The 15611-nt window shown below is 41.7% G+C and overlaps 2 protein-coding genes across 2 annotated transcripts in view; both read left to right on the top strand.

Annotated features, from left to right (window-relative positions):
* The window catches only part of LOC106816990 (pyruvate dehydrogenase (acetyl-transferring) kinase, mitochondrial-like), a 43688-nt gene that overhangs the window by 10548 nt on the left and 17529 nt on the right, over positions 1–15611 (top strand). The gene's annotated exons all lie outside the window — the stretch shown is intronic.
* Positions 77–2057, top strand: LOC106816989 (general transcription factor II-I repeat domain-containing protein 2-like). The gene has a single exon (XM_014821634.1). It carries the CDS (start codon positions 83–85, stop codon positions 1889–1891), a length of 1809 nt encoding a protein of 602 aa, XP_014677120.1. The 5' UTR covers positions 77–82; the 3' UTR covers positions 1892–2057.

Genomic DNA, 15611 nt, shown 5'->3' with positions numbered 1-15611 from the left:
CAAACGACACGCATGCGCAGAGCCCACTTCTGGTTCCGTTTTTATACAGTGGTAGTAATTTTTTACAGCAGCAACAACAAACATGGGTAGTATGTGTAAGAACAGAAAGATTGATCAAGAATGTCGGGCATTTAAAGAGGAATGGACAACAAATTACTTTTTCACGGATACTGGAAGCAAAGCTGTGTGCTTACTTTGTCAGGAAACCATCGCCGTGTTCAAGGAATATAACTTGAAAAGACACCACCAAACAAAGCACGTGGATTTTGGAAAAACTCTCTCTGCAGAAGAAAGGAAGAAAAAAGCAACTGATTATGTGCAGCGACTGAAAAAACAACAAACAGTGTTTTTCAAACAATCTGCCAGTCAGGATGCTGCTACAGAGGCAAGTTTTGTTGTGTCATATAATCTCGCCAAACGAAACAAGCCATTTTCTGATGGGGAGTTTTTGAAAGCGTGTATGGTGGATTGCGCAAGCATCGTGTGCCCGGAAGCAAAATCTAAATTCGAGAACATTGCATTGTCACGAAGGTCTGTTGTACGCAGAGTGGAAGTGATAGCAGAGGATTTATCTCACCAACTGGATAAAATGTGTAAAGACTTTGTGTGGTATTCGCTAGCGCTGGATGAGAGTACAGATACACAGGATACAGCACAATTAATGATTTTCATTCGTGGGATAGATGGGAACTTTAAAGTTACAGAGGAACTGTTAGCACTGGAGTCCCTGAAAGACACAACTACAGGGCAAGATTTATATCAGGCAGTGAAAAGTTGTGTAGAAAGGAAAGGACTAGAGTGGGGTCGAATGGCAAGTGTAACTACAGATGGTGCACCTGCTTTAACTGGGAAAAACAAAGGGATGGTGGCATTACTTTCAAATAAAGTTCGTGAGGAATGTGGCCAGTCATTGATGGCCTTTCACTGCATCATACACCAGGAGAGCCTCTGCAAAGCAGCACTGCAATTCAAACATATTGTGGATCCAGTTGTGAGTGTGGTGAACATTATTAGGGCCAGGGTACTGAACCATAGGCAATTTATCTCTTTGCTGGAGGATATGGATGCAGAACATTCAGATGTTTTATACCACAACAATGTGAGATGGCTGAGTGTAGGGGAGGTCCTGAAACGAGTGTGGGACTTAAGGGAGGAAATTGTGATTTTTCTGGAGATGAAAGGCATAGAATGCGAGTTTAGAAGAAAGATTCAGGAGGAAGAGTGGAAGTTTCAGCTGATGTTCGCAGTGGATGTGCTCCAAAAAATGAATGAACTCAATGTGAAACTGCAAGGAAAAGATTTGTTTGCCCATGACATGTATGTGCATGTGAAGACTTTCAACAGACAACTGGACCTCATGTCTAAACAAGCTGGGAAAGGCAATTTCTGCCACTTTCCAACCCTGAAGGGTACTAAAGCTCCACAACATCTCTGGACTAATTTCAGAGACAAGCTGGACTGCCTGAAAGCCGAGTTTGAGAGAAGGTTCGAAGATTTCAGGGACATGGATCCACTCTTCCAACTGCTGTGTTCTCCATTCACAGCAGATGTTGAATCAGCACCAGAGGATCTGCAAATGGATATCATTGAAATGCAGAGTGATTACACACTGAAGGAGGCTTTTGGAGCAAACGAATTGTCTGCCTTCTATTGTGCCCTACCACCTACGTTTGCAGCAGTGAAGAAATTTGCAGCAAAACTTCTTTCAGTGTTTGGTTCAACTTACATCTGTGAACAAAGTTTCTCTTGCATGAAGATAAACAAATCGAAGACTCGATCGGCGATGACAGATACAAATCTGCAAACCGTTATGCGTATTTCAACGAGCAACCTCAAACCAGACTTCAAAACTATTGTGAGAAACTGTGACCAACATCATTTCTCACACTGAGAGCATGAACATGTTAAATAGATATGATAAAACAATGTAAACCTGTAAATAAAAACCACCCTGAATTTGTTGTTGTTTTCTGTTAGTTTTCTCGAAAAAGTTATTGATCTAGCGCCATTTCTAGCCAGCCCGGCCCTTCATTGCATATTAGTATTTCAAAATGGCCCTTAGCTTGATGAGGTGCAACTGGGCATAATTAAAATAACAGGAATTTTCTAGTTCAATGCTAGGATTTGAACTTATTTTGGCATTGTCTGGAGCGCAGTAGGCCTACTGGTGTGTTTCCTAGAATTCAATTAATCATTTTCACAATGTTGCTCTCAACACATTCCTACATTTAATATTGATTATATTATTACATCTACAAATTTCGAAGTAGAAGCTTTACCCCTCCCCACCCTAACTTTATTGACAAGGGCTTGTCTACATCCAAGCACTGAAAAAAGTCTGGGCTAGTGTGGCGCATGGTTAGTTGATTGATCATTGATTTATCATTCTGCTGGCATGCAGTCCGTATGCATGTGCATCAGTAGCTTGCTACAGTTCCTCGGTTAGCTCCCTTTTCCAATCCGTAGTGCACACATAGCCTTTCTCACCCATTCACACACAGATTCTAGAGGTCACAGGAACCTATGTCCTTGTTGTATTGGTGCTGCAAGCTGCTGTGGCCTGTATAGCGTGCATACTGTAGCAGGTGGCTAGCCGAGCCTCCGGTCTCAACCAATCAGAGTGCTGATCTACGAACACACCCTTGGGAATGTTTGCCAGATGTTTGTCGACTACAAGTACAAGCTCATTATTTTTGGCAAAATGGTTAGCGTTTGAACATGAATCCTATGAGAAGTTGAAAGCAAATAATGTATAGTTAATAAAATTAGCTTGTTCTGCCAATTTAATATATGGGTGCCTTTACGACGATAAAATATATACCTTTGTTTTAGTTTTTTAAGTAAACAAATGGTCATCAGTTTTATTCAAATCCACAAATACACGTACCATGATAAAAACTGGAAAATGTTTTGAAAGTTTTTCAACATTTGTCACTCGTTTACTGAGAAAAAGTGACTTAATTTCATTTCATTACGCTGACAGGATAATTAATGACACACCGAGACAATGCATATATTTGGGCAGTTATGTTGATTATATATAGATTAATATATATATATATAATATATATATATATATATTATATCTGTGTGTAGATATAGATATTATTGATAGATAGAATTTGTGCGCGTACAAACGTATAAAGTATACTTCTGCAAATGTAAAAACGTTGCTCACAGATGAAGAGCAACATAGGTTACGGAGAGTTCAGAGTAGAGCTCTGTTTCAGTAATGCCCTGGGCAGTGTAAGTATCGATGGTTGTTTATTATTAGTGCAGTGGGTCCCCTGCATACAAAGCTGATATCGGTGAGATGCCTGATAAGTTTTGGTACCGGGGCTGGGTTCCCGGTTGCCAACTAGGAAGTGTCTATATTCAGGCCGGTACGGGAGATTACGGTACGCATATATTTGCTAATATATTGACTAATCGTGCGTCAATAAACTCAATATTCACAGAGAGTATAGCTAAGACATGTGTCTATAGGTTTCAGAATTTTAGAAATTTAATCATCTGTAATTCACTTCCGCGCGCATATATTTGCTATATTGACTAATCGTGCGTCAATAAACTCAATATTCACAGAGAGTATATGAATTCAAGCCGGTACGGGAGATCATTTGCATAATATATTCTAGATACCTATAGACACATGTCTTAGCTATACTCTCTGTGAATATTGAGATTATTGACGCGCGATTAGTCAATATATTAGCAAATATATGCGTACCGTAATCTCCCGTACCGGCCTGAATATAGACACTCCCACAAGCGTGCAGAGCCCTAAACTGGATTTAGCCGGATGGACTATGATGTTTGCTTTATGAAGGTGTTGTCTGATTCTACGCCGTTGTGTTGAACTTTGCACGGGCCGTGAACCTTGGAAGCAATCGGACAGTTGCCTTTCCAAAGTCAAAGGATCGGTTGGTCTATAAATTGGAAGTGCAGAAATGTTTCGGCGGGGTTTTATGTTTTCACATGACCTGCAACGTCGTTGAAAACAGTAAAGCCCGGCGCGCATTGCTGAACATTTTGCTCAAAAACATTATCGTAGCAATGTTCCATGAAATGTTTGGCAATGTGCGGTGAAAAAAGTCGCCGAACATTTGTGCCGAACATCATGCGCCGATCACGTGACTCTTTACAACACAGCTACTAGACGGCGCTACAAGGTTGTTCGCTGCAAAATGTTCGGCAATGTGCGCTCAACAATTGTTCACCCGCACATTGCCAGACAAAAACATTTGTTCGGGAAAATGTTCGGAAATGTGCGCCAGGCTTAACGACTTGATGAATGGTGTGCACGCATTCTAGGAAACAAAAACCGAACATTTCTTCGGTTAATTAATTTGTATAATTAAAGCAAGGCTACACACTATATAAATAGGCAAATGGTTTAATTATACCATTTTATGTTATGGTTTTTATGGTTTATGGTTTCGAACACTATTTGGAGCGCAGCCGAGCCACTAAATAACATGCAAACACAGGATGTGTTTTAACTTTAATTAACTTTAATTAACTTAAATTTAAGATAGTTTTGCAGATTATGATATCAAAGAAGGTGGTGCATACCTCTGGCTTATGCCGATCGCGATGACTGTGGTCACTGTGGTTTCTGTTTTTTTGTAAAATTGGTTAGCACTGTGTTAAAATATCAAATTAAGTAATGTCTTATAGTTATGAAACAGTTAATTTAGTTGAAATGTTAAAAATTCATTAATACACGTACACGTGCTATGAAGTCGTAAAGCACTTATGTCGCATTTACAATACAAGCGGTTGATGTGGTGAAACCTATTTCCATTCCATAGTAAAGGAAGTAAAGTAAAAACTTTACGTGCCGCACATAGACATCACATGAAGACGCTCATGAGTCATAGTCATAGAGAGCCTGCTCTCACTGATATTGATTGCAGCTTCTGTACTTTATTCGAGGATGTTTTCGGTTTCATCTGCGCGGTCTGGCGGCACTGGGTAATTTTCCACAGTGCAGCTGATGGGCAATGAATGCAGAAGCAGCGATGAATGCTTTTAACATCAGCTCCGGCATGAGCGCATCTTGCTGATGAAGCTCCGAGGTTGAAAAATCGTGCTATGGTTTTCTCATTCATATACTTATGGTTATATAACCTTGATAGATGTACATACACCATCTTGATGAATACGGCCGTGAAGATCTTGTTTATGTTCCTACCTGATCCTAGTATCTATATTTAAAACTCTCGACTGATGTTGTCGCACTTCGAATTGTATATTCTATTCAGTGTAGCCATATCGACCACCGGCCTGGCCTGCATTACTTATTTTTCATGAAAATAAACTGAAAATGAATTTAAAATGGAAATGAAAATGGAAATGTATTTGAAATGGTAATGAATATGAAATGAAAATGGAAATGAATTCGAAATGAAAATAACACATTATTTCATTAACATATGATAATTACAAGAGCTCTTGATAATTAACATAAGTAACCGAAAATATCTGTCTGTATATCCTTCTCGGCCACCATAGTGCTGGTTTACAAGCAATTTGTCCCTATCAGATTTTAATACTGAGTGATATCTAATATTAAAGCCGCACAATGCGCATCCAAACGCTAATTTCTCCAGTACTAGACTAGCAAATACTTCGTGTCATGCATAATCACACTACTCTTAGGACAAAATAAATCAAAAAAATCTCTAGTTCTCACATGTTCACGCCATTGTCTATTATAAAAGGTATTGAAAAATATCTCCATGTTGTTAACTGTCTCCGATGTTGTTGACAGTTTTCCCCAAGCAACCCGTGCGAGCGAGTGCTACGAAGTACAGCAGGTACGGGCATGTAGAAAAGCCATGCAGACTCGATATAAAACATGGTGAGTCAACCAAACCAATATCGGAGGACTATGTTGTTTGCAAACAATTTAAGTGTGGCGCGCAGATTTAACACTGATTTCGACCTCTTTCTTGTTTGGTTTTAGCAAACGCGCATCAAATGGAAAGGAACTAGAGTTGTATTTTGTTATAAGGTAGTGTGATTATTTCATGCCGACGAAGTAGTTGCTAGTTGACATTACTTGTAGATAATGTAGCGTTTGGTCATGCGCATTGTGAAGGGCGTGTGGGTGTGTGTGTTGTGTTTCTGTGATTAGAGTTATGTGCGTATGAGTGAATAAGCGCATCGCATTTAATTAACTTATTTAATTATATATAATGTTTATTTTTATTTACGACATTTATCTCGATGATTAATGCGGATTCAATAATAGAGACTTTGACGGAAAGTCTACTGAGAGGGGTCTATGTTGTCCCAGGCGGTACTGCCGGACGCTACCCTGGGTGGTATGTATACGAAGGTACCCTGGTTCTATGACATATGCCGGACTTACCTCGTCTACTCACTAACGAGTTTAGGGAAGTCGCTGAGCCTATACTCCATAACGCGCTAATCCCGTAACCCTTCCCTTAAATCTAACCTGACATCATGATGACAGGGGTACGTTCGGTATACGGAACCGTACCCAGGGTACGTTCCGGCAGGTACACTGGGGGACATAGACCTATGAGCGATAAGTGTTCAGTCGTTCGCATGTGCGAGGATCTTTTGTGGATTATATCGATAACGAGTTACATAACCCGAGAATGGACAGGCGAGATCAGACGAAAACGTGCGTTCCTCTAGCGTTTAGCTGATAGGGTCTATGTCCCCAGATGGTACTGCTCCGAAGTACGCCTGGTAGTAAATGACTACTATCTTAGTATGCCGGAACGTACATCGATACTCCACTCAAGAGTTAGTGGAAGACTAAGCCTATCCTAACCCTAACCTACAGGGGGGTAAGGGGGGGGGGGCAAAAAAAAAAAAAACAACAAAAGAATCCAGAAGGAAGAGATAAAAAGGCGCCCCTGCTCGCGCAGAATAACGCATTTAAGGGGTCTGTTATCAAACATATTTCTAGGCGGGAGGCCCCCCCAGACCCCCTTCGCTGTTAGACTTCGTAAAGTTTGGGTTCGAGTAGCACCCCCCCCTGGTTTGACAAATCCTGTACACGCCCTGCCCGTAACCTACCGATCGCATAGATGGGTTACAGGTGTACGGATTTTCGGTATACCGGACGCACACAGGGTACGTTCCGCAGTACCTGAGGGGGGAAATCAGAACCCTAATGAGCTAGGCTAGTTGTGCCGTAGGCTGTCTGAGTCATCGCCTCTGCGTGAGATAGATGTGCGAAGCAATACATTTTCCAATCAATGGCTTGGTTAGGTCACGGCAGACGCTGTTGGCTTCATAAGGTATGTAAGAGTTAAAATGGCCGCGATAGAGTAAAACGGTAGACGAATACTGCGAAAGGCCCATTTCCATGAAGCAGCAGCACAGCAGCGTATTGGCAGCAGCACGAATTTAATGGTTAAATATTCACGAGGTAGTTTTTCAATTGACGTGAGTAGGCTGGACGCGATGCTCACTGATATACCATTGTGTCAGCCATTAGCAGTTATCAGCTGAAGGGTCGTTTACGTATCAGTGTGTACAGATATGTCCGGAGTACATATTAATGAGGATTATGTATCTATCTATGTACTCTTGTTATATGTATACACTGTCGCAAAGATTGTACCAGACTTGTGAAGACAGAAGTGTATCCGGTGATCCTAACCTTCTAACCCTATACACTAACTTAACATAAACATACTCATTAAAAAATATAAACATTAATACTATAACACGTAAAACACCTCGGGTACATAAGCATGATTTGTTTACGCTAGATTGGGGTCGTATGTCGTATCAGGTACTACAGTAATGTACGAGGTAGTTTTAGGGTTGTTTAGGTTTAATGTTATATTTTAATATGGGGTATGTTGTAGGCGTTAGGTTTAGGTTAGCCGACCAAGGCCGTGTGCGAGGAATTGTTAGCTCATTGACATAGTCAGATGCAGCCCTGTAGATCGCAGTGATCGTCCGTCGTGCGTGGTGCGTCCGTCAAACAGTTTGGACACAAATCTTAATCGCTCGACGTACGGTCCGGATATTCGGGACGTTGGGGGGATGTCAAAACGAGTTGGGGATGTCGAAGCTGGGTGGGTCAAAGAGTCAAAGGTCAAGAGGTGTAAAAGAAGGGGGAACATTCCGTCCTTCACTTAAGTAGGTGTAGGGGAGAATGCAGAATTGCGGCACAAACTAAACGGCTGACTAGGTTCAGTGATAGTCCGGTGTGTAGTATAGCATTATAGGTAGGAAAAGCCAATCACTGTGCCGAAATTGGGAGGTCACAGAGTGAAGGTCAGATGGGCACAGGCAGATTTTGCATTGTTCTGATGGACATGGTTTGACGGAGCGATTTGAAAGTTATTTGTTCATCGTTAGTGACTTAGCATTTTATGGCCTTCTATTGAAGGACCAATGAAATGTACTCTTTCTGCCGTGACATGGAAGAGTAAAGTGTCGGATTAACCATTTGACCCTCAAGAGGTAAGGGTTTAAACATGGATTTGTTTGATGTTAACAATGGACGTGAATGCTTCTGTTTGTGGATGTGAGGCTACTAGTTGCACAGTTCAGAATTGCAAAGCCAATGTTTGTTGCAACAAGGTTTACGCTCCTTAAATCTATTCTTTTCTAAAGCAGATCTGATATTCAGCACCTGAGTACGACCCTGTAGATTAGCACCACTGTAATGAACCCTGAATGCTCGCAGTGTGAGGCGGAAAGACATGGGGCCAGCCCATTCGCATTGCATGGGCGTGAACTGGGCACTATTTCTATCATAATATATTGCCTGCGGCCCAACTGCAATGGCAGATGTGCTTTAAAACTCACAGACATAGAGGCGAAATTCTCGCCTGCCTGAATACTTGGATTTCAGCACTGCAATGGATGAGGTTATCACGCACGAAGGGTGCATGCACTCTTTGGTTATTGATGACATTGCACGGCGTAATCTCGCGGAAAGCTGCTTCTTGTAGTAAGGAGCCCCCTCCACCCACCCCCTCTCACTCCCACGTCTCCCTCCACCCAATACAGCTCAGCACTTGACGAATATCCAATGATAAGCATGTTAACTATAGCGAAGTAATTAAATGGTACACAGCTGTATCTTTATTACCTGTACTACCGGTATATGCAAAGCCTAGATTCATGATTTTAGATCTGTTATTAGTAAGTATCCTAGATATATGATCTGAGTGCGAGCGGGTGATGGGAAGAGGTGCTGACTTCATTTGGTTTTTGCCAAGTGAGCTTTAGCATACGACACTGCAGTCAGGGTGAGCGCAATTCCGTCTCTGCTGGCACTTGTCTATACAAAAACGGGGGTACGGGGGAACGGGGGTCGGGGGAACGGGGGTCTATAGAGGTATTCTAACCCTAGCAATACCGTTTCTTGGAGCTAGGTTAAAGTTAGGGTTAGGGTAGCTCTAGTACTATAATAGCCCGCTTACATTAACTGCCGCTGGCCAGCGGCAGTTAATGTAAGCGGGCTATATAGTACTAGAGCTAGTGTTAGGGTTAGGGTACACTTCTGTAGTACAACTCTGGTACACTTTGTGTATACATATATGTACCTCGGGTACATATCTGTAGTACCTGATACGACAACGACCCCTTGAGCTGTAGTACCTGATACGACAACGACCCCATCTGCAGCAGTTCAGAGAGTAAGTCGGCCAAGTTCCAACTGCTTGCTTCTAATCTTTGACTGTTCGTTTGCGTGAACGGTTCTAGACAGGTCCAGTTGTTAGAGATAACGGTTATTTTCGGGACGAGAAATGAGAACCATTTTTAGCTCACCTTGACATCGTCAAGATGAGCTATTGCCATGGGGCATTGTCCATCGTACGTCCGTCCGTCCGTCAACATGTGGCTACGGTCAACGATAACTTGAGAACCGTTTGACCCACATGTTTCAAATTGCATACAGTGGTACGTTCTCCAAGGTCACTTATAGCCGTCGAGCCCCGCCATCCTAAAATGCACCCGCCACGCTAAATATCATAGCCGCCATGCTGGTGTATACACGAGAAGTTCAAACAATTAATTGATACACGTCGTTGGTACCACACACAAGTACAAACAGTCACCCTATTCCTATCCCATATTACCCCCTATACATATATCCCCTATACCAAAATTAATCTATGGTATATAACCTTTTGCTTTAAATATTTTGCATCTGAACTGACAATCAATCCCAACCAACTGGTGTAGGCTAGCTGGCACAATAATGTTCATTTTCATACTTCAAATCCGAGTGTTTTCTAGCTCATCAAGAAATCTTAATCGTGAATTAAATCGTGAATTAATTTCCAACGGTATTATTACGGGGCAGGTAACCCAGTCTAACACGAGGTAGAGTAGACTGCATGGTAGTGGTACACTTACCGACCACTCCTGCCATTGTCAATGGTGACAAAAATTTTTAAATTTATTTATGGGAGGTGAACTCGATTTGGAACCAGCAAATCAGCAAGTTCACCCCTACATTTTGGTATTTTTATTCCATTAATTATTTTGAATTTTCCAATGGCTTTGCCCATGCAAAACGAACATTTTCACCCCACATGCAGTGCTTCAAATTTACACACAGTGTCCCAGATTGCATCTCAGGGCTTCAACAATTCAAACATTTTCTGGGGGGGCATGCCCCCGGACCCCCCTAGCTACCACTGAGTACCACCCCCATACTATAATTAAAATAGCTTGGAGAACCCTGGGGAGAGATGTGAACGTACTATTTTGGAGCATGCCAGTTGACCTACTTTCGAGCCACGCCCACTTTTTGTCAAAAATGGAAATGGCCATAAGTCAGTTCAGGTTCAACGGATTTTGCTCATTTTTGGTATGTGAATGAATCAGGACTGGTCCCAAAACATATCACAGGGTTTAAATATATTGTTTAAATTATGCAAATTAGGAACATTTTGGCAATTTCACTATGCATTTCAGTGTCTGCCTACGGTCAACGATAACTCAAGAACCATTTGACCCACATGTTTCAAATTGCATACAGTTGTTACTCCTATGGGAGAGATTAGCACGTCCTATTTTGGAGCACGCCAGTCGACCTACTTTCGAGCCACGCCCACTTTTTGGCAAAAATGAAAATGGTCATCTAGATTCATTAGATTTTGTTAAAGTTACCTACCTATACCTACCTACCTAATCATACCTACGTGTAATATTGTGTTTTAGATTTTTTGTTACAGTAATATGACTGGAAAATTTTATTGCTTTAATTTGCGCGATAATCGAAAACCAAAATGGCGATCATTTAGGCATAGCGCCCTCTTGCCCAGATTTTAGAGAATCAGATCTGAATCATTTATTTTTGCATAAAAAATTACGCATATATATAATTATCAATAGTATATAATCGGAGATATGCTATATAATGGTATATATGGTATCAAGAGCTAATAAATACCTGTCTAATAATAATAAGAGCTAATAAATACTGGTCTGACTATCGTTTTCCGTCGCCGCTTGGAGCGCTAATAATTGATGTCACATGCCCAAATTTGGTACTCTTACTACACCATGTAGTAACTGAGCTGCGTTGTAGAATGTAGAGACTTAATTTAGAAAACATTGCCGGCTCCATCATGATGGGCATTAGCCGTGCTAGGAAAGATAATGGGAGATAAGGGCATAGGCGATGCCCCCGAAAGTCACCGATGATAACCGAAACGCCGTTCATTCATAAAGTTATCTCGGAGAAAACCGAACTCTCACGAAGCGACTTTCCTAACCTGCAAAAGGCGAGAACGATAGTGAATATTGTGGATGTGAGGCGTCGTGAGGCCTGTGGGAGGGGAAGTTTACGAGCCAATATCTCAGGCTAGGTGTATCGTATTGACAAGCGGTTGGTCTTGTTTTAGAGAGCAAAGAATTCTGCTTAATGTAATACCATAAAATTATTCTAGACTCGCAGGCAAAGTAGAATAATATTGCCGTGGAATAGCACTATTTTCCCGTTTTTATTAGTAGATTATTACTAGACCATTACGTAATACATCCGTCTGGTAATTTCCAACTTGTGCCAAAGTGCTGAAGCTGTGGGTGTGGTCGCGTGTGCATGTCAATTATATATCGAATGTTATTATCAGGGGTGATTAATGTTATTATATCATCTCCTGTTATTATGTTGTTAATCTATTTGAAGATTTCTAAAACCAACCAACTACAAACCAACTGTTCGGCAGTCTGCGAAATTAACCACTGGCCCGGTATCCGAGGCCAGTAAATTTTCCGTAGGCCCAATGGAACTGGTAAATGAACAAGCCCGATGGGCCAGTGGAAAAAAATGGAGTAAATGGTCTATTAATAATATTTCAGCTTCTTTATGTGATGATCAGTCTGAGAATTTACCAAAATTCCCGATATTTTGTATGAAAATTTACCGATATTTACCGATAGGGCATCATATTCCCGATCTTAAGTAGGGGAAGTAACTAGTCAACACCATGCGTGTTTGTCGCCGCTAGTGGTCGGAAAAACTTCTGGTTTCCGGTTCTGGTTTTCAACGTGGCCTTGAACGTGTTGGCTATATTACTATTCAAAGTCGAAATGAGCTTTCTGATTATGAATGAGTGTGATGATGATGAGTATGATGGCAGTGACAATGAGATGGGGGAGAGGGAAGTGGATAATTTTTTGTTCAATTTCATGAAAGAATAAATCTCTAAGAATACACCAAAGAGTTCTGTTTCTCTTTTCATAATATGATTCGGGCCTGTAAAACCTAGTGCGGGCCAGTGAATTATACATTTGACGGTCCCGCTGGGCCAATGAGGGTGGAAGTTTTTCGTGCAGACTGGTTCGGTAAACAACTGATATCCACGAGATAATTTTAAAAACCAACTCCAATAGACACTATGGCAGACAGGTTGTTGACGCTCACAGACTTCTGGGGTTTGCCTATCTGATAACTAGACTGGTTACGTGCCCTTTTTAGCTCATCTGACGAAGTCAGATGCAGCTTGTAGAATCGCATGATCGTCCGTGCGTCCGTCCGTCAAGTTGGGCACAAATCTTAACCGCTCGACGTACGGTCACGATATTCGGGACGTCGGGGGGGATCGTGAAAAGGACTCGGGATGATCAATTTGGGGGTCAAGGGTCAAAGGTCAAGATGTGTAAACGGAGGGGAAATATTTCCTCCTCAACTTAAGGTATAGGAGAAAATACGGAATTGCGGCACAAATCTGAACGGCTCGACCTATGCTCTTAATATTTGGTGGATAGTGTGATGGGCAGGAAACCCATCACCAGTGCGAAATTGGAGGTCACAGGTCAAAGGGCAGTGGAGCAAAGGGTCAGATATCAGACATTTTCTGAGGACATGGCCTAACGGACAGAGTGAAAAACTTTTTTGTTTCAGCACTGACCTACCATTTTCATCACTTTATTGAAAGGACTATGAAATGTGCTTTCCACTGACGTGCGAAGAGTAAGTGTCTGATAACCTTTTGACCCTCAAGAGGAGGGTTAAACATGGATTTGTTGACTATTAACAACGGACTGAACTGTGTTTGATGGTACTTGTGAGATCGTGGAAGACTTGCAAAACTTACTTGAACAACGTTTACGCACCTTAAATCATATATGAACTTCATTCTCTATATGAGATTATGTACGTTGGGAATATAATGTCAATAGCACTTACGCAAACGTTTGTTTTTGATTAAGGCCAACTATAAATAGGCCTACCTTGCAGTAGTCCGAGCCGATGCAGACCGCAGTAATGGGGTCTGCGGCTGCGTCCATCTCAATCACGGAAAGCCACCTCCAGTTTGGAGGTGGCACTTATAAGTAATATATGTGCCCGATATATACAATCCTATTGCGTGGAACTTACTTTAATCTGAACTTGAATCATTTATCTACGCGCATGCACGCTATGATGTCCTGGTAGCGGCCACAACATAAGAATATATCAAGTTGTTAACCTAATGGTAAATATAAACATCCAAAGAAAATGTTCTGTCTTCATTCACATTTGTCAACCAATGAAAATCACTTCCGGTTACTTCGGCTATTCCCGATCCGCGCCATAGATCCGCGCCATCTATTATTATTTCGAATTATTATTTCCGAGTGAACCCGAGGCTACCGGAAGTGAATTTCATTGGTCGATCAAAAAATCGGTCTAATATGGCCAAAAATATCGAAGTTACTCTGACTAGGATGAATTATTGCATGAAAACAAAGTTCTGAAACGGAGATAGTCTTCGGAAAGCGATATTGACAAACAGAAGGTCTGTACTTGATATTTTGGGTCGGATATACCCCCGTCACGCCCTCAGTGCTATTCGATTCACCTATCCAATGCCCACAACAAAAATTGCAACAATTTTTACAAGGGTGACTGCAACCGATAAACCCGCACCCTCAGATTAGCAAAGCATTTGCGGACTAGACCAGGCTGTGTGACGGATTGTCTATACATTGTCTATACGGTATTCTAACCCTAGCAATACCGTTTCTTGAAGCTAGGCCGGGGCCTCAGCCCAGGCCCTATAATGATTGAATGTTGATTGTTGACATTATTGTAATTTGTAATTTTGTATTTACGGCGTTAATAGTGAGATTTTCATCATTTTGTGCTGTCACGATTATTTACGTAAGATTTGGTAGGCTTACTGGGTTGGAGCTGAAGTTCATCTGTAAATTGTTTAGTATCCAGCGTGACAATATATGAAGTAATAATCACTGCGTGATCACTTATAAACAGGATTACCGATTAGTATCCTTCCTTGTCATTGTCATTTGTCATTACGATTTAGACAGGTATGCTCTTTTACTTCAGCCGCCTGGTGTACGTTTTACGAACTAAAGAAAGACGACAAACGGAGAATAGAACCACGATAGAACTTCGCAAGTCGTCAAGGTAAGCTCCTTCCTTGTTTTGTTATTAATTTTAGCCAGAGTTGTTATTGTATGTTCACTTCTTCAGCATAATTATTATAGCTCATAACTAGTATATGTTGTGTTAGACGCGTAGTTATGTGTATATGTTGGGATCATGAAGAACACAGGCACTTGGGAGCTTGGGACAGAGTCAGTAAAAACTGAAAATAATATGAACGCACATTCACAAATTTATACTAGTAGTAGTACTTAGTAGTACTACTACTAGTGCTACCGCTGAGAGGGTCTATGTGCCCCAGGCCCAGGGTACTATCGGAGGGTACCCTGGGTACGGTTCGATATATCGGAACGTACCCTGGTACTATCTAATATGCAGGACCGTACCTTGCCTACTCCACTAACGAGTCTAGGGAGTCGCCTACGCCTACTCCCTAACCCTAACCCTAACCCTAACCCTAACCCTAACCCTAACCCTAACCCTAACCCTAACCCTATCAGATAGTTACCAGGGTACCCTCAGATAGTACCCTGGGGGACATGGACCCTATGAGCAATACTACCGTACCTCTCAATTACAGTTCCACTGTTGTGTCACTGTATAATATCGACTTTCCTTTATAAAAACTAACGCTGATAGGGTCTATGTCCCCCAGGGTACTGCCGGAACGTACCCTGGTAACTATCTGATAGGGTTAGGGTTAGGGTTAGGGTTAGGGTTAGGATTAGGGTTAGGGTTAGGGTTAGGGTTAGGG

This window comes from Priapulus caudatus, unplaced genomic scaffold, assembly GCF_000485595.1.
Source record: "Priapulus caudatus unplaced genomic scaffold, Priapulus_caudatus-5.0.1 Scaffold1554, whole genome shotgun sequence".
Taxonomy (NCBI): domain Eukaryota; kingdom Metazoa; phylum Priapulida; class Priapulimorpha; order Priapulimorphida; family Priapulidae; genus Priapulus; species Priapulus caudatus.
This window is presented reverse-complemented; position numbering and strand designations above follow the sequence as displayed.

Coding starts and splice junctions, on each gene's coding strand:
- LOC106816989 (XM_014821634.1), top strand. CDS start 83: ATGGGTAGTATGTGTAAGAACAGAAAGATTGATCAAGAATGTCGGGCA.